Source organism: Thermobia domestica, chromosome 1 (assembly GCF_964235325.1).
Source record: "Thermobia domestica chromosome 1, izTheDome1.hap1.1, whole genome shotgun sequence".
NCBI classification, from domain to species: Eukaryota; Metazoa; Arthropoda; class Insecta; order Zygentoma; family Lepismatidae; genus Thermobia; species Thermobia domestica.
Window position 1 is genome coordinate 217022018 of NC_137454.1, and position 25616 is coordinate 217047633.

Here is a 25616-nt window from a genome sequence, read left to right on the forward strand (position 1 = left end):
TTTAAAATCTTCTTTCGTATGTCTTATCACATTGCGTTGCACCAAATATATATATATATTTAGTTTTGTAGGTGAGGGAAAATTGAACGTAACGTGTCTTCCGATGATGATGTCATATCATGATGAGTACGAATAATCGGTCTGTGCCGATGCGGGAGAACTTTACTCTGGACATACCTCCGGAGTTCGATATTACTATTTATAAAATACTATTTCGGGCTACGTTTGTTTATTTTCAGTTTAGGTAGATATTTACTTTGAACGTGCCATAATTACAGTGTGAAATTAAATGTTCGTGCCTACTTATATATTTGCCTCATCGGAAACCAATAGTGTTGGAATGTTTTTCGACTTGCCACTCTCAAGTAGAATATGATTCCTTATGCGTATCCATCCCTCTATAAGTTTAATTAGTTGTAAACAAAGATAATAAGTTAAAAATGATAATAATTCTTTAAAAGGCGTTTCGGTAATTGGACCCTGTCGAGTATATGTAGATTTCATTTTTTTTTTTTTCGTTCTCGCTAGACATTTGTAAATATATCCTTTTTCTTTAATAGTAGTGCTTTCATATTAGAGATATTATGAGAATGATGAGTAGGCTAATATAAAGTAATGATGCTACTTATTTACTGTAAGTTAAAAGAATGTCGTTGTAGTAGCAATGATACGGCCTACGTTTGTATTTCATTTGATAAACGACAGGGATATCATAAAGAACGAACGCCCGATTAAAACGTTTATTTATAAATATAGAAGTAGAGAGGATGGATCGCCAAATTTTGTTTTAGTATTAAGAATTTCCTATATGTATCAACGTTGAGAATCATGTCTGATAATCTGAATATGTTAAACCACTATGATAACATAATTTCATAAAATGTTGATAAAGTATCTTTGAGATACCACGATGGAGGCAAATGTTTAATGACAATTTTTTTTAATTTTGGATCTGTTATAATGTAATTGTTAACAAATGGCACGAATAAACTAGTCATGAAAATTTAACTTTATGATTTCAAATATAATCTATAAACTTACTCTTGGTTGGCCACAAAGCAAGAATTTGGAAATCTTCTGATGATAGATAGTAACTTCAATTTTTTTTCTCTTTCTTTTCTAAAGCTAACACAACCCAAACATTAAGTCTAATATAACCTTGATATATTTTTTTTTTCTTCAATACCCTGAGATGGTGTTGTTATAGAGTCGGCAGACTATCGCATTTGTGACCAGTTAGTTCCGGTTTTGAGTTCAAATGGAGAACAATTTCTCTCGGATGTAAGCCGAGAAGCGGTTTGGATTCCGCTTTAAGTTTATGTTACACCTTCCAACATAACCTGGTTGTTACATAGTAACACCAAGACAAAACAAACTTATTTCTGTCCATACGTGATATAAATACATAGAGCAATTTTTTTTTTTTAATTTAAACAAGAAAAAACTTTTTTTTTTCAATAAAAACCATGGTTTTTACCAACCCTGTTTTAAAGGAATAAAGACATTAACGCACTTTTTAGTTTTGTAGTTCATCGCAGAAGAAATAATTTTGTTTCTGAACTGAGCACTGAAGTTCGTTTACAATGCTTGACAGAAATAAAAATGCTCACGTAGCATAAAGCGGAAAACTGCTTCTTTCTTTTATCATGGTTTCAAAAGTAGGAAAATGAATTTTCTAACCTAATAGTGGCAAAACAGCAATTCATAGAAACGCAGTGGCTGCCTTCAAACGAAGATAATAATGGACTGTCCATAGGTCTATAGATGCAAAGATCGAACTTTTACAATGAGTGCACAAAGGATTGCGTGAACATCGTAAGAGAAGTGTGGATCGAGAGGGTGTGTGTGTGTGTATAATGATCATCTGCTCAGATCAAATATTCGTAAGTGAGAATGGAAGATGCCGAATGGAAGAAATTTCATGGGTGCATAACCCAATAGAATGGAAGAAGTGGTGAAGTGTAAGGAAGACATTCCGTAGGGACGCTTTTTTTGAGTACATAGGTAGGCTATGTTTGCAACAATTCAGAACGACTGTCAATCGAAGGATGATAGTATGCTTTGCATACAATACAAGGAATGAAGGTTCAAATATATATATGGTATAGTACAGTAAGTAGTAACAAGAACGTATCCAGATGCCGTGTGTAGTATTGATGTCTTTAATACAATCGGGGTACAGGAGTTCGGTTAGTTTATCGAGTTATCCGCCCAACATGATACTACTGAATTTCTATTTTGAGGTCTGAGATGAAACGCATCCTATACAAAACGATTAAGGCAACAGGCGAGGAAATTGTTGTGCGAGTTATAACCAGAGCTATGATCTCACAAAATCCAAATGTCTTCAACCGCACCAGGAAAAAAGATGACAGTGATACCAATGGCAGACAGTTTCAGCTCTTCTCTGAGGCGTTTCTTATTTGCCTCTTTCGTAGTAGCCAGTTACTGTCCACTTATTATATACAGTAAGAGTACCATGCGTCTATTTGACCCTTCATTCCTTATGTTTATCTAAAGTGCATCATAATCCAAGTTATTGCAAACACGTACGATTTACCTACATAATTCTTCCTTGCTCTTTAGAACAACTACTCTTGTATTTTGTTTTGCAACTGTCCAAATTTCCTCCGCTTCTTTCATGTACTTGTTACATTCTATAGTCACTTACAGATATTGATTTTTATATGAATAGTCATTTCAGACACACACTTCTCTTGTGACGTACACACAGTCCTTCACACCTTTAGGTACTCACTAGTTGTACACGTCTGATTTCGGATCTTCTGATCACCTTACAAGCGTTATAAACTAACTTTTGATTGGTTGGTTGGAGTTAACATTTTGAGTACTAAGGTTTTACAAGACGAGACCTGTTGTTTAAAGTAAGATCTGTAAGAAATATCCTGTATGTAAATGATGCTGGTTATAGATGCCTTTTACAATTATTGAGTAAAATTGCAGTTTTGAAGGATACGATTATGAATTGTAGAAGAACTCGTAAATATTTCCCATATTTGTACGAGGGTCATTTAACTCGAAGTGGAAGCATAGTTGTGAAATGGAATTTAGTCAATCACTCACCTCAAGAAGCTTACAGCCCTTCGATATAGTCTCCGCCAGCCTGTTGAACCCTTCGCCAGATGTCTGGTAACCGTTGAATATCTGTCGAAGCCCCACTTTGTGAGAAGGTGTTGACAGTGCGCCTAAAAACGAACAATGCTGAGAATGTATCTGAAACGTTTGGCCCTGAGAGGTTCTTTCATTTTGGGGAAAAGATTAGAATCGCAGGGGCTCATATCCGGGGAGTATGGCGGGTGCTCCAGCACCTTCCAACCCCATCGTCGTAACTGGGATTCCGTACGGCATCTGGCATTGTCGTGTAAGATAGTTGGTCCAGACTCCAGGAGGGGTGGACGTTTGCGCCGCAATGCTGGTCGCAAATAGTGACTGAGGTATGAAGCATTAACGGTAACGCCCGGTGGGACTTAATGTGACAGGATAGTGCCTTCGTGGTCGTATGACATTATCATCAGCTTCACGTTTTCTGGCTCTTGCCTACGCTTTTTCGGTCGTGGAGATTCTGGGTGGCGCCATTCACTCGACTGACATTTCAATTCAGGCTCGTAGGATCTTTCCCACGTTTCGTCACTTGTAATAATGCGGTGCAAGAAGTCATCACCTTCCTCATTGTAACGTTGAAGGTGTAGGCGCGCACATTCCCAGCTATACCACTTTTGAACTTCGGTCAGAGCATGGGTACTCATCTGGCTGAAATTTTCCGCATGCCAAGATCTTGTGTTAGTATGCTGAACACTGATCCGGAATAAATGTTCAGCACCTGCGCCAATTCACTACAAGTCCAGTGCCGATCGCCGTCAAGCAGTGTCCGTAGTCTTGCAAGATTAATTTCGTCCGTATCTGTTCGCGTAAGCCCTCTACCGTGCATTTTGCCTGTTGACTGTCGTCGCGCCTAAAATACTGCAACCCATCTCGCTACTGTCCGATACGATAGAGCAGCTTCACCACAGGCCTCTACTAATCCTCTGTGAATTGTCCTAGCATTGTGCCCTCGTGCCACTGGGAATTTCATAAACACACGCTCTTCTGCACGCGTGAACATTGCGTTAGGGTGGTCTCGCCACACACACCGTAATATGGGACCGCAGCAGCGTTGAACTGACTCGTACACATCCACGGAACACACGACACTCCAATTGTAGCAGTGTTACCTGTTCGAGTTAAATGACCCTCGTATATCGACTCCTAATCTTCTCATAGACGAAGTTAGATTTTAAAGCCGAGGAAAATATTGGGAGATATGATTTGTGAAGTAACTTGTTTCATTTTAAGGAATGGAAAATGGAATTCATTCTATTGGAGATTTTCACCCATTCTTATACCGTTTCGTCCACTATGATAAACGGACATGAAGTACTTCAAGAAAATATACGAAAACTGTAAATTTTGATTGTGAATGTTCGTGGTATTTCTTTACATCTTCACGGGAGTTTTAAATTTTTTGTTTGTTTGTTTGTTTTTGATAGCATGCGAAAGTGATAATCTCACCGTTTGGTGTAAGCATGATGTTAATTTGTTCTGAGACAGTATGTGTGTAATCTGTCGAAAAGTACTTAAATGCGTAATTTTGATACTCTCTCATTTATCTGTTATTTTAGATCACCTCCTGTTTAAGTGCCTACAATTCCGATCGTAAATAGGTATTCTTTATTTTACAGAGGATGCGATAACTGTGAAGAATGGTTTCACGGAGATTGTATTCGTATTAGTGCGAAAGAAGCGAAATATATCAAACAATATTTCTGTAAGGTAAGTAGAAATTACATTTAATCTTCTATGTTCTTTTTTAAAGAGAGGATTTTCAAACTTCTATAGCAGTCTCATCATGCATGATCTAGTATATAAGATGCATGCGTGGTGTGCACTTAACTAAGTTTACATGTTACCATTCGGTAAATATTGTAACTTGAATACAGCTCTTACTCTCATACATTCTGTTTGTAAGCCTGTCCCTTAATATATCCAGTATAGTGTGATACATAACAGACATTAACAGCTCTACGTTGCGCGTTTTTTATTATAAAAACTAGTTGTTCCACCTGAGCCTTTGACTCTCGCTGTACGCAATAGGATAAGGATAGGAGATTTTTTTTACATGCCATTACTACGGTCTCTTCTAGACCACAACCAATTTGTCTTCAACTTACGTTTACTGAAGAATGTTACATAGATGCTGCTCCTACCTCAATAGCTATTGCAGACATTTCTGGTCTCATTGTGTTTCAGTGGACGGGATTATAACCACTGCCAATTTTTGGAACGGAGTTTCTAGTTGCAGCTTTCGTGCGTTATTGTATTACCCTAAAAATGTTGTTGTACACTCTGATAACATGGCAGTTATATATTGTTTCCGACGGAAAATATGTAGAGTACACTATTTGTTACCAATTGCACACATTCTATACTTGTTAAATAACACGAAGTGTGTATATGTACTAACAGATGAAAATATAGCAGATGGGGCCTCACGAACTCTGGACTCGATTCTGCAACTACCCTTATCCAATCAGAGCTCTCCCCGTGGCGACCAGGTTTACATAACCCGGGAGCCAGGTGGGGAGAGCCCAGTTCGAGCAAGTTGAGGGTAGAGACAGGGTCGAGTTCAGCGCGTGTGGGATTCCGATCGATTAGAATAGCATTTTACTGCTCGGCGTCATAAGAACCGAGTAGTAAAATGTCATCATAATAGACTAAGAAATTTACTAAATTTCCAACATAATTGCTTAGTTCTTGAATAACAAATCTTTGCATAATGAATGGACTGAGGGCCCAACCCATTGGCAAACGAACAAAATGATAAAGAGTTTCACCACATTTGACACCCAAGAAACGTTGTATGTAAAGGCTTAAACTTACGTGGTAGAAGCCCTGGGGCAGATCAATTTTTACCATATAGTCCTGAGGAGTAGCTGGTTCCGCAGTGTTCTTGATCGTAATTAAAGAGACATGAGAAACTTGTTTGTAAAATTTGATCTACTTTGAACAGTCGTAAATTACTCACATTGTGTCATCTTTTGGAATACAGAATACATGAAACGTGTTTACCACCAGATTTGATTCTTCTGTAATTCCCAAGTCACATAGTTCTGTAAGGGCTGAGGTATAGGCCACTTTAGTGCGGCGAAAGGCACAGGGAGCCACCAAAGGTGGAATGTCGGTCGCCTCTAAAACGCAGCAGAAGGTGCTCAGTGCATCGAACTAAATATTTTGAGGTATCACACGTGGCACTAAAAGAAACACTGTCTTCTTGAGGTTGATCCTCTTGAGAGGGGTTAACATCTTGCTGTGGATTAGGGGGCTTTCCACTAAACTGGTTAATGAAACTCTTCAAGATTCTGTCATCTGCGAGATAATACTATGGTTTTTGAATTCTTTCGAAAAAGGTCAAGATTCCTTTCCTAGGCAATATATAAAATCATCCTTGGGTCTTCCGGAAGCCATCGGATATTGTAAGGTTGGAGGTCCAAGTCCGCGCTGAGGTCCGCCAAAGGATCCTGTAACTGCTATGGCTCATCAGGGACGTCCTCGAGCTGATTGGCTGGTGCTCCCTCAACAGGAAGTGGCGTCTAGAAGTCCGGTATGTCATTCCTCAGACTTGGGCGTATGGCTAGTTGTAGTCATCATCTTCTGTGTGGAGGTAGACGAGGCCGTAGACCGAAAGGGCTGCGGGTTGCATCATGATCGTAAGTCCAGGAATGAAGGCTCGCGACCGTAGAGTTTACTGCTGCGACGCGCCAATTATATTGTAAGGCGATGCATAAAATGCGAATTCGTTCAATAAGAAAAGTTTTGTCTCCTGCGAGTTGGTCGATTAAAGTAAAAGAAATATGTTGAAGTTCAATGGCGTCTCCTCGTCCAAGTGTAGGGTCATTGAGACGCGACCGAAAATGTACCATGGCGGCGTTGACGTCGAAGGTAGCTTCATGATTACGAGTAGTGGTATTGTTAAACTGCTGGAGAATCAGCTGCTGAGCTTGAGACACTTGCTCGATATATTTAGTGAGAGCTTGAATCGACTCGACCAGCGCGACATTTGGACGGGAGTCTCGGATCTCCCTGTATCTTCTCCATCTTGCATTTTTTGTCGGAGGAAGAAATGTTTGTGAGAGGTGATATATTTTCTTAGACTTCTGAACAGAAGGTCCCGTAGACTGTGACGTCAAAGCTACTCTAATACTGCTGACCGAAGGCACTACTATCCATTTCATAAAGATAGGCCCCTGACTTGGCGGTGCTGCCGTGACGTCCAGTCAAAACTTATATTACATTGTCGTACCTCGTTGGAATTGTTGGAATGTTGTCTTTTCAATACTTAAGACATACAAATTTTCTTTATACTGTGTAGTGAGAAAAAAATAGAAATTAATGAAAAAGTGCGTATTTTTTCGTACTTTTTTGGTAAATCAATGTTTATAGGACTATATCTCGGAAAGGAGATAACATGAAATAATTTCCTGTGCACCATATGTAGATGCATATGTTACCTGTAAGTTCTGAAAATTTCATCACTCAACACATAGTAATTTTCTTGTTATTCAGTAAAAAGTGAGACATCATTATCTCTGAATTGCTGCGGTGTATTAACAATCTTAAAAAACTTTTAGAAAGATCTTAAAGTAGCTTTTTCAACCAAACTGTTTTGACTTGTTTTAAAAGATAAATAATCACAAATATGACATTATGATTTTCTCAGCTTTGCGCCCTTCGCTATCGCAGTTTATACGGAGTGCTACGTTGCCACATTTTCCTGGCGCGTATACACTCTCAGACGGACGGGTATTTAAACTTGTCACGCACACTGTCCGGCACTTTTTAGAGATATTTTTAAAATTTTATCTCCACAGATTTTAAACCAATTTCTTAGAAATTAACAGGATATACAGAAAATGTGCCAAATGTTCAAAATTAGAAAAGCGAACTCTTATTTTGTTTGGATTTGCATGTGATGGTCTTCGAAAATTTGTTGCTTTTTATCAGTTTTTCACTTACTGCACGCAGTACAAAATACACTTGCACAGAAACAAATACAAGCATAAACTTTATTATATGATACAACCTTAGTTGATATGTAATATTGAGTTTACACTTCACAGAAAATCTGTTCCACCACTTGACAGACATACTAATAGCTCTTGCGTAGTTGATTTGTAAAACCGCGTAAAGCTGGCTTCCGTACAAGGCTTATGTGAATAATTAGTGTAAAAATTTCCTTGTTTTTAATTAAAGTAACACGCTTTCATTTAGAAAACAAAGATTTTTGTTTTAGTATTTTTTCTTTTTCTCAATCTGCTGTTTTGCGTATTGATTCATAACTTTTACTACTATTCCTGGGAGAAGCTCATGTAGTTTGGATTCCACGTTAATCAGTAGGTTGACGTCTCATATAGCCTCACTGCTGAACAAGACGTTCAACTCAAAATCAATTCAACTTTTTTTTTTTACTATAAAACTTCATCGGTAAAAACAGCTGAAACACTTTATATGCGGAATACTCTGTAGATAGCCCAGCATTTTGATCAATTTCCGGGATACCACTAAACAGGGGTATGCATTTACTTGAATTTTATCGCTCCAAGCTACATCAGAATCTGTCTTTGAATAGGAACGACACTTTTTTTCTCTCTTTCCCGGCGCAGCCTCAGGTTCACTTGAAACAGAGTTACTATCTTGTTCACTCCCAAATACGCCACTGAGCACAGAATAATCAATGTCATTACTATTCATTACTAACTCATAACCGTCTGAGTCGGAGTCATTCATCAGTTCTGCAATTTCATTATCCCTAAAAATTTTGTATATATATAATCAAAAGCCACGACATATACTAAGGAAAATATAAATGCCTATTCGTCCGTCTCATTGCAATGAACCCATATGGTGTGAGTGCATGTCTAAGTTTTTGACGCCTACGAACCGAAGGGAAGTGTTGAAGACGTAATCAGTGCAACGTGATTAGACCCAAATACAGCCCTCGTCACCTACTCATTGCTTTGTTTTTTTTTTTTTTCTTCGTTGAAAGAAAACAAAGGACCCATTCTGTGTTATTGTACATTCGGCAGGGGAATTGATCGCAGAATTTAGGTGAACACGTGATTGCCAAGGATACATGTCTTTTTAACCTTTAACATGTTCGTAAGCTGGAAAGTGTGTATACTGATACAGGATCTTGAGGTAGAAATGGAGCCATTGTTAATAAGTATACAGGAAGATAACAGGAGCAGCGATGAGTCAACAAACCCATTACGAAAGTGAATGAAGTAAATAGATGAGTTTTCGGATGTTTTACTTCAACGTTTTATTTCGATTAAATTGAGATGTGTAATGCATTATTATTATTTTTATAATGTTGTGAAAGGTTATAATAAATACTTTTTCCTATTACATTCTTATGAAGTAAGCTTCGCGCTACAAACTTCCTGAACGCGACAACACTGCACGACAGCGTTGCCGCACTTCCACTTACTGTATGCTGTTTCTTCATATAAGCGCGGGGAATTTAAAGATTGGGCTGCAACATGGCTCACCGCTTAACGCAGAGAACATGTTGAAGTAAAAAAAAAAAAATTAAAAAAATAAATACTCTACCAACTAAACCTTTTTATGTTAATAGTTTCAAATATTTGGAACACTAGACTTTCAAATTTTCGAACAGTGTTTTGTACGTTTCTCTAACTACCATGGTAAAGGAGATCAGAGCGTCGTACATTTGTTTTAATTACACAAAAAGTATCAAGTGATGAAAATTGAACTTTTCACAACTTACAGTTAATGGATGCATCTACATATTGTGCACAGGAAATTATTTCACGTGATCTCTTTTCTGAGATATAGTCCTCTAAACATTGATCTACTAAAAAAGTACGAAAAAATACGCACTTTTTCATTAATTTTTATTTTTTTCTCACTACATAGTACAGAGAAAATTTTTATGTCTTAAGTATTGAAAAGACAACATTTCAGCAATTCCAACGAGGTACGACAATGCAATATAAGTTTTGACTGAACGTCACGGCAGCACCACGAAGTCAGGGGCCTATCTTTATGAAATGGATAGTAGTCGCGGTCATACGAGAGGTACGAGTGCACAACAATGGTGAAGGCTGAATAAGTGGAGTTGCACTATTAAGCTGGCCAAACTGAGACGCTGGAGAGCACAATGCTGCGGAAAAATCCTGGGTGTATTGGCTGTCCACTGGAGAAGGCATTCACGAAGCGTCATAGGGCACGGTAGTGTGGACCGGGCAGTCGGAAGTGACGTGGCGGCTGCGACACGTTCACCTGTAACACGAAATAGTGATGAGTTGCGGTAACAAGTGACTAGATGTGGGCGAAAGAACAGACCGAAGTCGGGATACAACCGAAGAAAGGCTGATTTACACTGATAGAATCAATGGGAATCCCACGCGTGCTGAACTCGACTCTGTCTCCTCCCTCAACTTGTTTGAACTGAGCTCTCTCCACCTGGCTTCCAAGTTTTGTAAATCTGGTCGCCACATGAAGAGCTCTGATTGGCTAAGAGCCAGTCAGAGAAATAGGGGAAGAAATGACAAAGGGGAGTACAATTGGAAAGGGAGTTCGATAGGGGTGCTGTCTCTCGCCTATATTATTTAATATATCTAGAAGAGATTGTGAAAAAGAATCTGCATAATAAAGATGGCCTTTCAGTAGGAGGTAGAATCATTAGGTGTATATGGTTAGCGTGGGATCTTGAATAATGAGTTGAGAAAATGATTTATAGAATGCCTCGTGTGGGGTTTTGTACTGTATGGATCGGAAATGTGGATATTATGCAAAAATGATGAAAACGACTGGAATCTTTCGAAATATGGATGTGGAGAAGAATGGAAAGAATTAGTTGGGTGGAGCGGAAACAGATGAGAGGATGTTAGAAATGGTGGGGGAGAAAAGAACAATTTTAGATATTATTAACAAGAGGAAGAGAAACTTGGGGGGTACATTTTTTAAGAAGGGACTGTATCGTGAGAGACGTGCTACAGGGTATGGTGGCAGGAAAGAGAAGGAGAGGGTGAAGGAAACTATAATTAATTGACCATATCAAAATAGAGAATTCGTTCTTGAAGACGAAGAGGTTAGCGGAAGACCGTGGAGCATGAAACCTTCTCAGTTGCAGCAAGTGACCTGCCAACAATGGCAGAATACCTATGATGATAAGGTTAGAACTTTAATAGTGGCACTTTTTTAACAACTGATACAAAACAGATAAATGTTATGAAGGTTTACATCTTCAGTGTAGTCACCAGCATTGTGTATAATCCGTTGTCGCAATATAGAAGTCGTTGGATATCTGTAGCAGTACCTGTTGTGTTGATAGTCTACTGCCTGAAGAATCTCTTAGAACAGTTCTGAAACGAATGCGTCGAAGAGATTCCTTCATCTTAGGAATCAAGTGAAAGTCATAAGGGCTTAAGTCCGGAGACTAGGGTAAATGGTACAGCACTTCCCACTTCTATCGGTCGAACAAATCAGTCAAACATTGCGCTGTATGTGTCCAAGCATTGTTCACTGAAATGATGGATGGGTTCTGCAAAAGGTGTTGTCATTCTTTTTCAATGCTGGTTGCAAGTTGTGCTCCGGAAACGAACAAAAATACGGCACTTCGATGATTGATGTGGGGTAACGATGTGCGTTAGGATTACACCATCGCAATCGTACACGAAAATCACCATGACGCCATTCGTTTGATTGGCGTTTCAGCGGTGGCTTATACGATTTGGCGCATATTTCATCTAGCATAATGATACGGCGTAATAAAGTCTGTCCTTCCCGCTAGTGGCGTTCAAAGTGGGTCCGAATAGTGTCGTATCGTAGCCATTTCTGCATTTCCGTCAACTCATACGAAATCTATCGTAATGCAGTTTTCCTCATATCCAGGCGTCCCTTCAAAATGTGCAAAACAGTCATATGCGCTAACCCTGTCTCTTGGACCAACGCACTAATAGTATGGCGTCGATCAGTGTCCAGTAACGTGGTAACAGTATTCGCGTCTTCATCACTGACACGGGGACGACCAGGCGTTATATGTCTTCCACTTTTTTGAATCCCTTTTCGAAGGCTTGTACCCACCTTACTACTATTTTATAAGACAATGCAGATTCTCCACTCTCGTGCTGTACGGCTTCTGGCACATTCGATTTTTATTCAACTCCGTTGTTTTTATTTCGAAAGCATTGTGACAACAATAACTTTGCCTTAGACCACATGCATACGTGTGTATGCGTAACACCTGCTGCACGAGACTATGTTCTTCTCGTCTGTTGTTGTTGTGCGTGACGTTGGAAGGGACAGTTCATTTGCGCTGAGGTAAAGTGGGTATGTGATACGAGAGACAGGGCCGGCCTTAAGCCGATTGGACCGATTACTTCCAATCGGGCCCCGTGCTAGTGCCGTCTACTCTACTGTCCAGTTTGATCAACTCTCCAGTTCCCTAACAGCATATTAGACCCCAGAGCAAACAAGTGTATTATGGTCCCTATGATTAAATTTTGCTACTAATACACGTAATTAATACATGCCATTCTGTTCGTGGGGCCCCCAATACTTGCGGGGCCTCCGGCCAAGTGGCTATTGTACCATTAAGATGGCTCTGCTACTCTCAGTTGTGAAGTACACACAACAACATATTTCAATACAGGTACATCTATGGATTCCACAAGGGAGAGTATGGCCTCTTCCTAACAAGGAAATGAATACATTAGTAAATATTTTCTGAGTTTAATGCTGCAGAAGTTTCTTTATTTTTATACGTTTACAACTTGTATTTTAAAAGTATATATTATGTCAAGGGAATATTCTGCACATCCCCAACAACCCTAATACACCCCCAAATTTCCTTACATACACACACCTAGGTATAAAAATATTCTTTTCTTTGAGTTTGTGTAAAGATGTATATTATTATTCTGGGTGCACACCCTCTTTTATTTTGAACACCCCACTAAGTAAAAGTTCCTGGCTTTCTTACTGATTATGTCATATGATACTACCGTGAATACCGAGATGATATCAAAATAAATCAGCCTCAGTACGACTTCTTTGCATATGCTTTATCTTATTATAGCTGTATTAAAAATACAAAACCTGTGGACAAACGTTGCCTTCTCCTGCGAAACTTCAACATTGTATTTCTCGTAAAATTCTAACTCAACTTGGTATATTACATGACCCCTTCGTATTCAAAAAAATCGAGCGATATACAAGATGGCCGACTTCAAGATGGCAGCCATGATAGCATGTCCTCAAATTAGATGTCTATTTCCTCCCGGTGTCGGTTAATGTGTTTTTGTTTTTCATCCCTTTGCCCGTTTTACAAATAAAACGAAATTTTCAATCTTGAAACACGTTGTTCTGGCTTATTCTGATCAATCAGTATTTGGCCACTGCGGCTTCTTTTTGATCGGAAGCACTTTAAATTTTGCTTACACCCGTTTCTTGATATTCCCCACTTCTCTGCCAAGTTTGGTCAAGAAACTAGATTTCGACATCGATATTTTTACTTTTAAGAGAAGTAAACTATGAAGTATTGTACAGAACCTTCTTGAAATTTTGCGAGGCACAAGGGTGAAATATATATTTAAATTCATTTACTGTCTGCATTTTCATTTGAGTTATTTCTTTGAAAAATTAGCTGCTATATAAGCAGTGAACAGGGTGAACGTTTTCACTAGAACATTTTGCAGATGGAAAAACGCTATAAAGGAAAATGGGTATAACCACTAGACCAGCATGGAGAGCAAAATATATATAGCTTGTACAGACCTTGGCGTAAGTTAATTGTTAATCTGGGGCTCCGCAAAATGTTCCCAATCGGGCTCCGCACCGCATAAGACCGGCCCTGACGAGAGACATCATTTGCTTCCGTTGCGTAGCGGATCTAACCCAGTGTTACCACTATTAAAGTTTCAGTCTTCTTATATATATAATTTATGGACCGTGCAACGCATGCACATACATACACAGATGAACTGGTCATTATGTCAACGTTAGTACCCCTAACAGAACTTGGAAAAACTGGGGCCTGTGCTCATGAAAATGTTCTTAAAGTTGAGATAAACTGATTCACATAGCGTATTCGTTCCGAATAAATTTACATACCCAATGAACGACATGTTCGGAACGAGTTACATATTTTAACCTTGGGAACAAAGGCTTTAATTAGCTACCGAAGTCATATCCGATCCGCAACCACCAGCAATACTTTTACGAATTTCGTTCTGTACTGGCATTGGTTTTCTCCTATTCAAACATGAATAACATGGAGTTTACTTCCTTACCTGAGAAGAAAAACAACTGCCGTTCAAAACATATCTGTCCAATTGTGTCTGTAGTTTCATTTAGCTGTTTCCTGCATTGCAGTTTGATATTTAAGGCATGCTTCTTTGTATGGTCCCAGTCGGTTATTTATTCGTGGGAATTTTTCAAGAAATTGTTCAAAGGCTGGATGGTTTACCTTATCGAGAGGAATTCCCCCCTGTGTTAAAGCTGCACACAAATTATTATTAAATTGTCGTAAAATTTGTATCTCCAAAGAATACTGTATTCGCCCTTCTTATTGCTCTAGCAGTTAGCTCGCAAACTTTGCTGGTCACGGCCTCTATTTCTGGTGGGAAGCCTAAAAAGGTTGAACTCGTTACGGTGGTTCAGATTCTATTGTCCTGTACGAACTGTAGGTCCCTTTCATATAACCTCGGCGCTGAAAAGGGACGCTAAAATCTAATCCTACCACCACTTCAAAGAAACTTCGTAAACGAGTTTCTTCCATTTTCTTTCTTTCTTTCTTTCTTTCTTGAACTTAATCTTTTGATGTTTTGATTTGTAAGTCTCGCTGACTTTCCCCTCCAAAGTGATCACATACAGTGCATCGTATTACAGTACCATTAGTTTTGATGAATTCCTCCTTCGATTACTAAGCAGGTCCGAAATAACGGGAGTTATTCATCTTTGGTACGTCTAAATGCTTCCCTAAATTGCGAAGCTGCAAATTTAGAAACACTATCAGTAGATATAGTGACACATTATAGTAATTTGTACAACAAACTTGCTTTAAACTAAAAAAGATGATACATGATATAAACAAATACTTGTATAAAAGTCAAAATAACCATGTTCTGTATAAGGGACTTTGCTTCTTGTGTGGTGATGTAAAATAAAATAATAAAATAAAAATAAATTATTGTAAAATGAAATGCGATTTTTGTGTAAAATGATTCAAACAAAATTTTAGAAAGTAGCAGGAAAAGGAGAAAAATGAATTAGCACTAATTAAGAAAATAAAGATCCCAAAAGGAAAAAGTGTGCTGGAAAATTATCTTTATTCCTATCTGGAGGCAGTATTTGATTGAGTACCTCATTTTGCTCTAACAGAAAATGATGCGCACCTAAAAGTCCTAACCTTATTATTACTATTTTAAAGACCTCCAAAATTTGAATGTTTGTTATAGTGTAGTCTCCTTAGTTTACAATATTGAATAATAAACGTGATACTTAAGTTTAAAAACAGTGAGATTTTAAGTATACCAAGTGAATTTCGTTTCAGAGTGTGAAACTACGGAAGACTTCCAAACTATGATAATTCAATATTCAAAGTTGTGGTACTACAACTACTAGTTGCAATAAGGGGATAAGATCAAAGACAGAAACTGATCCTCGTACGCTGACTCCATTCAAAAAGCCATTAGTCGCTTTCTCTCCTACTATTTTTTGCTTTATAGAGAGAAATATTGAAACAGGAAGTAGTAGTTTATGTGTATCACTTCCGGTTGCAATAGAGGAATAAAACCAAAGGTGTACCATTAGTGCGGTACTGAATCCATATCGAAACCTATTAGTCGCTATTTCCGGTTATACATTTTGCTATGAATATTGTGACGGAAAAATCGTAAATTTTCACTACTTCCGGTTTCAACAGGTAAAAATCGAAATAAAACTCATTCTTGTGAGGCTGAATTTGTCAAAAGCGGGTTTTCGGTATCCCTTAACAGATTTTGTTTATGGAAATCAGTATTGAAACCGAAGGTAATAGTAAATTCCGTTTGTGGCAGTGTTGGAGTGTTGATGGTATGCTCTTCTGAGACGCTGAATCGATTGCTAAAAACAGCTTGTTACTACAAATTATATATATATATATATATATATATATATATATATATATATATATTTTAAGCAATCAGCGTTGAAACCGTAAACAGTTGATTTCTACCTATTTCGATTTGAATAGAGAGTTTACGGAGGAGATGAAACATATTCTTGAGCGCGGAATCGATTGTGTAAAACAGTTCCATATCTTTTACGGTTTTTGCTCTATGAAAATCAATACTGAAACCGAAAGTACTAGTAAATTTCAGCCACTTCTGTTTTAGGTTGTGTTGCGGGAAATTGTGATGTGTTCTCTTGAAACGCTAAATCGATTGCAGGAAAAAAAAATAAATAAATAAAAAAAAACTAGTCGCTATCTAATGTCGTTTTTATTTTTTCGGCAATGAACGGTGACACTAGAAGTGGAAAATTTCATCCACTTCCGGTTTGAATAGAAGGTTAACGAATGAAATGGAAGCAGGGTTGTTAACGCTCACTTTCGAAACGCAGGGGTGTAAAAGATGAGTTAAATCAAGCTTTTTAAAAGGAGCACGCGCATTTTTATTTTTATTTATTTTTTAGCTGACGCTCAACATAAGGAAAGCACATTCTGATCATTTAATAACTAAACATATTTACAATGGTGCGTATTGAGAACGGGTCGGATTACAATTGGAAATATTAGAATAAAATATATTACTTTACAAAGAAAGAATAATATCTAAGGAACTCATTGTATAACCAGCAAATCTGTAATTGCACTAATAAGGTACAGTAATAATAGCCTCCATCTGTGCCTCCATAAGAGAAGGACTCTACACATCATTTGTACCCTAATACTTCATAAGTACGTGTCTAACATATTGTAAAGCTGTGTGAATTCGACACCTTTACATTATGTCGCTTCCGTTTGCTCCCTCAGCCCTTGCACCTCAATGTGTTCTATGAAACAAATATCCTTGCCCAATATGTTTCGCGAAGTGGCAGTCTCCTAACAGAATAAATGTATGTAAAGCATCAAGAAGTTTATTTGCCCAAAAATAAACACTATTTTGCAGCTATGTTTTCTATTCTGGGCGGTTCTTAATCTGTACGAAAAGATTAAATCTATCTGCATTATGCAAGTTTCAAATACCATAATAAATGATTTAAAAATATAAAGTTACTATCTATATAAAGTTACTTGGAATCAATGAAAGTTGCTTCACCATTTAATTGTTAAAGACTTTTTAAAATACTATTACTATATACATTGGCAGTATACATAGGGGTATATATTAGTAGTTTTATTACCAGTCAATTTGTGAGTGGCGGTCATTTTTGTTGAGCACTGCGTGCTAATAAGTGAGTTTTGAGACGTTAGCCTAAACTTCTAACTTGGCTGGTATATCTTAGAACTGGGCTATTCAAAAACATTGCAACGAACACAATTTTCTCCAGCACTTTTTCTTACCAGCCTCTTACTATGAAAAGCTCTTTACCCTAATGCATGAAAATTGCTCGCTAAATTTAGTATCGAAATTTAACAAATTCTGCTTTTCAGAGCAGAAGTTTATAATGAAGAAGTGAAATATCAAAGTTGATTTTTTATTATAATTCCGTATGATACTGTAGTTACTATAACAAGTTCACTGATGCAATTTTTTTCTACAATTTTTACGTTTTTTTTTTTTTTTTTATTTGAAATTTTGTAACTTTTGCAGCGTTTGAAGAAATTTCAACTACTATATTTGACTTTAGAAAATAAAACATTAAATGTATTACCTATTTTCTTGTCCCATAAGAATAAATCGTTACTGATATCGACCATGAAATCTGCGAAAATACTACCTATTAGTTTAAAAAGTCATTATGTAAGGATGTGATTACACAATAAGTGTTATTTCACACAAATTGATGGTTAGAATTTCATGAACCTTATCCAGTGTATTGAGTTAAAAGAACATTTTATTAACCTACAGGCATCGGCTTGTGAAACGACCATTAAGCAAATGCATTAAAAAGCTGGAAAAACTTAGAAAGTAAAAGGTAGGGGGACCGCACCGCTCCAATTTCTTAAACTAAATCAAGTTATGTTGCAGTTATTACTGAGACACTTATAAAACAAAAACAAAATGACAAGACATTTTTGGGAAGCTTCCTTTGAAGAAAATTTACCCCTTCTCGATTTTTTCGAAGTATTATTTATGCCATTTATTATAATTATTAATGAAATGTTTGTTTGTGAATTACCAACAAAATTGCATGAGTTGTATTTGAGGAAATTTCTAAAAGAAATTGTCAAGAGTAAACCACCCCTTCTGAATATTTTCATGACAAGCGATTTATGGATCTTTATAGGGTTATTAATAAAATATTTAACTGTGATATATGAACAGAATCGCTTGATTCATTTTGAGAATATCATCCAGGAGAAACTCACCCTCAAGAGTATATCATTCGTTATGATTTTTTTAAAGGAAAAAAAATGAGTTGTGCTATATTATCAGGTTTTTGGGAAACATTTACCAGTAGTATGTGCATAAAAAGTGTGTGTGTTATCGTTAGGAAAAGACAACAATCTGTTAGTTAATACCGTATTTTGTTATATATACAGTACACAAATAGGTTTATATAACAAATCCATTTAGTAAAATAAAACCTCTTAATTATTATTGGAAACGAATAACACTTTTTAGCACTACAAAAATTGCTTTTTCTTTTCTCTCCAAAACTACACATTTGCCCTCATGCATGTTACTTGTTCACTCGGTGTTATCTTTCGACTGTATATGTTTTATATTTGAACAGTATTTTAGTTCAAGAGAAATTAAAATTTCAGATTTTATGATAATTTTAGGCTATATCTCACTAACCATACTGTGCTATTGTCTTCCTAGCATCATAATTAAGAGCTTAATGAGAATATAAATCAGTATCAGTTTCACATCAATACGTAGGATGGTTCTCGTACAACGTAATTTTTAGGTTTACAAATGAATGTGTTTTTCTCATTTTTTTGGAAACTAAGCGTGAGTTTTCCACTCATATATATTCTTTTGTTCAGTTCAAAAAAATGTCTCTGTTTGGACATTCCGTTTTCGTTAACTTTTAATAATATTGTAAACTTTATGAAATACAAACGAAATAGCCTATCATTTTTGTGAAAATATTGCGAAAATAAATCACTCCCAAAAGTAACTGATACTACTTGATTTTTTCCGAGAAAAATGGCTTATGCCACAGTATAAGGTTCTCAATTAAAATACTCATTTATGAAATATAAACATTTTTTTTTTTTTTAAAAAAATAAGAAAACCCCACATTTTTGTTTATATCATTCAGTAAACTACCATTATTTTGGGGTAGGAAGAAAATTAACAAGACTATTCTGAACAATCTTTTAAAAATCCTGCATTTCAAATTTGGTGCTGATGCGTTAAACAATAAGGCATCTAGGCAAATGTAAATACGTCGAAATGAACGAAGAGACAGATGGACTTTCTAGAAAAAATTTCTTGCTATGTAGGAACCATGAAGCGTGTAAATTCGTTAAAATATCGCGTCATAGATTTTTCCATGATCATAGATTTTTGTCTCCTATCGTCCCTCGAAAGTAAAAAACGAAAATCCGACTAATACATAATTTATTTCATACAAAAAATTCTAATTTAGTCCTGAAGACACTAAAAGTTCGAGTTTACATTGGAAACAAAAGAAAAGAAAAAAATGCCAGTCAACTTGTCCTACTACTTACATTGTGTTATTACATGGAGAGATTCAGAAAATAAATGACGTTTCAAAGTATCGAGATGATTTTTATATTTAAAAGAATATGATAAATTCCGTCAGCTAAACAAATATAACTTAAAATAGACGCACTTTCAGTCACCTCGAGGTGTTTTAGCGCTAATCTCCTTAACCTACATTATCTGTTTAATGACAAATCAGTATTTAAAGTCTTTTCTCAGAAATCGGACAACAGCAAACGTACAAATGGACGATTACATTAGTTTGTGAAAATAACAATATCCGGTGTTGCGTGTTTTACGCTCAAACTCACCTATATTCGAGTTAATCTCAACTGAATGCTCACATTTTCAAAACGAGCTAGCTCAAATGAGTGAGTTCATTTACAACACTGGATGGAAGCTATTTTGGATCGCTGAATGAGGTGAAAGGAAAAAACCCTTCTCGATATATCTGAACTTTTTTGCTCTGATATCTACCGGGAGGGACAGACGGATATAACGTTTTATAAGATTTCAGACACGCATAACATAGTTTAGAAGTCTTATAATATGACAGTACCATTTAAAAATACTACTTTGTTTAGTTGGTAACACTGTTAACTTTGTTATTTCAAACCACTATATAAGTGGAGGAAGATATGCAGCCAAACAATCTTCAAAAAGTCGTTTGGGTTGCATAAACAAAGGAGTGTTAACAAAAAAGTGTATCATACATGGTAAAACGATTAAAATAAAAGGAAATTGTACACTTTAAACCCTCACTAGTGGGACATTGAAAATTAAAGAAAAAAGAGTAAAGTTTTCAGGGGTTTCTTAAATATGAAAGAAGACATAGCTACTTTGAGTCCGCAAATTAAAAAAAAAAATAAATAAATAACAGGGGGAACTTTAACAGAAGAAAAAGGACGTAATACGATGAAACAACCACAAAAAAGGAAAAGATAATACGCTGCTAGAAAACGAAGAAATAAGTAGAAATAGAGGGAATACCTACAAAAGAAACCGTAATACCTCCGGGTGTAATTCTAAAAATGAAGAAGAGAATAATTCTAAACATGAAGAAGAGAATAAATGGAATTATATGGAGAATTGAAGAAAAGTATAAGTGCAAAGGAAGAGAATTGGAGGAGGGAATAAACAGAGGAGTAAACAAAACATTCGAGGCAATTACAAAGATCCTGGGAAAACAACAACTGGAAGTGGGAGAAACAGAGAAGCCATGGAACACCAGTGTTGTAAAGAGTTACAGACAAATAGGTGATAAAGCAAAAGATACATGAGGAATAACGAAGGCAAACCATTTTCCTAAAAGGAAATAGAAAAGAGAAACAAAACAATGAGCTTGCTAAAATACTAAAGAAAGAACTTAATTGGTCAAAGAAAAGATAAAAATAACTGGATTGAAATCATTAAAAATTCAGTGATTGTTGAGACAGCCACCCAATACAATATGACAAGTTCCACCGGAAAACAAAAGAAATGAAATGAAATTTTTGAGTTTTACGTCCCGCGGTTCGGAAAACAAAAGAATATCAACGCAGAAAAATCTAGCAAATGACTACTGTTAATTGTGAACTACAACACACCAACATAAAACAATGGATTACGTACTATGTTAGTGGGGAAACAAGAGAATGCAGGAGAAAAATATAGAACTTAAATTTATGACAGGGTCCAGGGAAAGATCTAGTGCCACGTAGTGACAGAAGTGGTACCGGAAATCAGGAGAAAATTTATCTGATGTACCAAGTACATACGGTAAACGCTCTTTTTTTTTTCATACCAAAATGTGACAATTGTGGAGACGACTCCTACATCGGATTCTTTTTTTAAACAACAAAATGTATAACAAAAGGTCATGGAAAGCAATTATCTCCAAAAAAGATAAATAAAATCTGTATACCGTGTAACAATAGGAAAATAACATGTACTCAATGAGAAAGATGGCACTACATCTACATGTAACTTAAAGTAATATATAAAATATCTATCTCAAGGATAGACTTTTAAATAAAAAGTTATCCAATAAAAATACTAATTAAATCTAAAGACAATTGAACAAATAAATAAGAAGCTCAAGAAAACACCATCAAAGAGGAGGAGGAAAAAGATCATTAAGCAAAAAAGAGTATATAACAAGAAAAAAAATTAAAAAATAGTATCATTTATAAAACAACCGTAACCAATGTAAACAAAGCATTTGTAATAGAAGATATATTTATTGACCTAGAAGAACCAAATATATGCGTGATGCATTTTATAAATCCAGATTTAAATATTTCTAAAATATTTTGCAAAAGAAGTTTTAAAAACACGTGAGGATATTAATATAAATAAGTTAAAAAAAACAAACGTAAATTAAATGGGAAAGGTATAAAGGTCTGTTTTTCGCTAAACAAATACAACACCATTTTTTACACTTCAAATGTATAAAATGTGTGGAAGACTTAGAAATAGTGTTAAAATATGTAGAGAGATTAATTCATGGATATTAAGCTGACTTTGAATGTGCCAGTTACCTAGGAAATGCCGTGTTTTCACCACCGTTTGTGTTCAATCGGAGGGTTGAGCCTCTACTGACTATTGCCCGCCATCGGATGCAGGAGACTGCGTTGCAGCTGGACCATGAGTAACATCCAATTCTTCTTTACAAACTTTCCACAGGTCAAGAGACAGTGCGGAATCGACGATGGGACAGGCGCCACTTGAGAAGTTGAAAAAGTACAATAGTCCATTGGACTGGCATCTGGACTCTTGACAAGGATGTCAGAGAAGGGAATTGCCGCAGTTCCAGTTTTCCGTTCCATACTGTGATAGATTTTTCGCCATGTGATTGAATGCTTTCTCTTGGTGCAGTTCAACCTGATTCACGTCTTGTCAAGTACAATGCTGGAATTTCATGCTGGTACGTTTCAGTCAGGACATGAGTCTGGTAGTACGCAGCATTGGTTTTGACGTTTTGTTCCATCTTTCGGAGACGCACTTTGCCCCTGTACGGAAACCGACCACAATCATGAATCTTTTTGGAAACTGCGCACTGGCGGGAAAACGTACTTCGACTTTTTGCATCAACAGCTCGGTAGGTAGTGGCACGAACTTTACCACTGTTTGTGAGGTAAATCTACGCCTCATCAAGGGTAACTACAAACTTTCACTGATCACTTGCAAAATGACTTCCGTACAACTTCCGATAGTTCCTTTTTCGCTCAGTCACATGACACAGCGTCAGGGCATGCACACTACTATCGGGAGGTGTAAATTCCTGTGAATGGCGCGGTTGATTGTCGACTGATGTGCAGCATTTGTTGGCCATTGTATGCTGTTTGTGGAGATTTTCGGAGGTCGCCATAAGCCGAACCATACTCAATAGCGGCGGAATCTTCTTCACGGGAGGCCAGTTTCTAGCTGTTCGCTTCGGTGTGGTGGGCCCAGGACTCTATGCTGCATATTTCCATATAATACGATACACAGTGACATGGCCTACGCGAAAATGACGCACTTTGCACATTTCTACGATGCGCAATGGCCGTGAACTTAGCGTCTCAAAGGGTCACAATGAACCCCTTCCAGAACATGTTCAGTTTGGCGGCATCAGACTACACTTGACCACGCTGCTCTTATACGTGACTAAGAATATACTGTTGTTTGCCTCGTGGCAATATCACGGCAATAGGTTGCGCATGTGCAGTAGTTGCACATTAACTTCGTCTCAATATAAATGAATCAAACTCTGTACTAAGCACGGGAGGGTCCCACAAGTGGTCGCTAAAATCTGATTACCACATAGCACATCTGTTAGAGCATCATGAGAAATAAACATGAGCAAAATTCAAGGTGCTATGGACCAGAAGGATAGGAGCTAAGGGGCTTCAAAATTTGAATATCCAAACCGTTAAAGCAATCAAAACAAAAGTTGCACAATATAATGAGAACAAAATTCTCTATCGAAAACCATAAACAGTGTTGCCATAGGTGAATCAGTGTTGCCAACTCATCATAAAATATTTTATTATAAATAGCACCATATACAATTGTGCACAGATTTAAAATGCACAATTATCACCAAACATAACAGTGAAGTGTAATGGTACAGTGTTGCACGCTATTGGAGCTACATGTGCTGAAAATGTAACAATGGAGAAGTCTGATATGTGGGAACAAAGAGTAATAAAAGAATGCATTAGGAAAATGTGAGGATTTTGCAATATACTTCTGTAGTCCCGATGAATAGGCAGACAACTCGCGAAAACTAAATGATACACGCGAGGAAAGAAACACGTGTTTTCTAATTCCATAAACTGGTTCTCCAGGTTATCTTATCAGTATTTGTAAGAGTACTTTCTTGGTTTGGTTTTTCGTGTTAAGTAACATATTCTTTTACTTCCTCTCCTACATACCATATAATTATGTTTGTACACCGTTATATTACCATATTCACATTGGAAATATAATTATTTTGTTACTACCTCATTTCGTTTTTAGTCGGAGCGGATAGCGGTGTGGTCTAGAAGGCTAGACAACCAACATATTAGGTATCGCGGGTTCCAATCCCGCCTCGGACATGTTTTTGTTACATTTCATTGTTATCTTTCTCTTTCATAGTGATTCGAATCCTACTTTGCACTCCTATATAGCCTCGAAACTGACACAGGTCGTAAAAATGGCATCACTCAAATTCGTTTCTCAAATACATCAATATTTTGTGACACTGCTGACATTTTGCTATGTTATACTATCTGTGTTATGCATTTGAACTAAATTTATAGTATGAGACCCAGATTCCTTTATTACCACCTGTTGCCACATATCAGACCTCTCCATTGTACACTTTCGGCACACGTAGCTCCAATAGTGTGTAACACTGTACCACTACACTTCGTTGTTATGTTTAGTGATAATAGTGCATTTTAAATCTGTGCAGACTTGTATATGGTGCTATTTATAATAACATATTTTTATGCTGAGTTGACAACACTGATTCACCTATGGCAACACTGTTTATGGTTTTCGATAGGTTTTTGTTCTCATTATATTGTGCATCTTTTCTTTTGATTGCTTTCACGGTTTTCAAGATATATACTTTAAACGTACATAATTCCATGATATAATTCTTTGGATATTCAAATTTTGAAGTCCCCTAGCTCCTATCCTTCTGGTCCATAGCACCTTAAATTTTGCTCATGTTCATTTTTCATGATGCTCTATCAGATGTGCTATGTGGCCCCGATTTACTCGACACAGATTTTAGTGACAACTTGTGGGACCCTCCCGTGTGAGTAAAGAAAACAAATAAAAGAAATAATTATTCCAGCTATACAGGGAAGATCTAAACATGAATATCGTTTCATGACTTCTTGGACAGATAAATACAAGTGGCTAGTTTATGACGAAAATCGGGGAGGTGCATTTTGTAGCATGTGTTCAAGATATTATCAAAATGATTTCAATGTAGCACAGAAAACTAAAGGCGTATTCATCACAGTTCTGTTCACAAATTTCAGGAAAGCAACTGGTACTACAGGGAAGCTACACAAGCATAGTGCGATGGTGAAAGAAAATCTTCGAATTTTACATGAAAATAAACCTATTCATTTAATTTTACAGCAACAAAGCAGCACTGAAATCGAAGAAAACAAACAGGCTGTAAAAATTGTCTTGCGCAGTTTATAGCTATTTTCTTGTGAAAGAAGTGGCTCATACGAGTAAATATTA

General features: G+C 36.8%; 1 protein-coding gene across 2 annotated transcripts in view; it reads left to right on the forward strand.

Annotated features, from left to right (window-relative positions):
- LOC145693862 (CXXC-type zinc finger protein 1-like) overlaps positions 1-25616 on the forward strand; it is a 149094-nt gene that overhangs the window by 26433 nt on the left and 97045 nt on the right. For both annotated transcript variants that reach the window (XM_081770052.1, XM_081770053.1), the window contains exon 3: positions 4740-4830. In XM_081770052.1, the coding sequence (XP_081626178.1) occupies positions 4740-4830 (91 nt within the window). The remainder of the gene's footprint in view (positions 1-4739; positions 4831-25616) is intronic.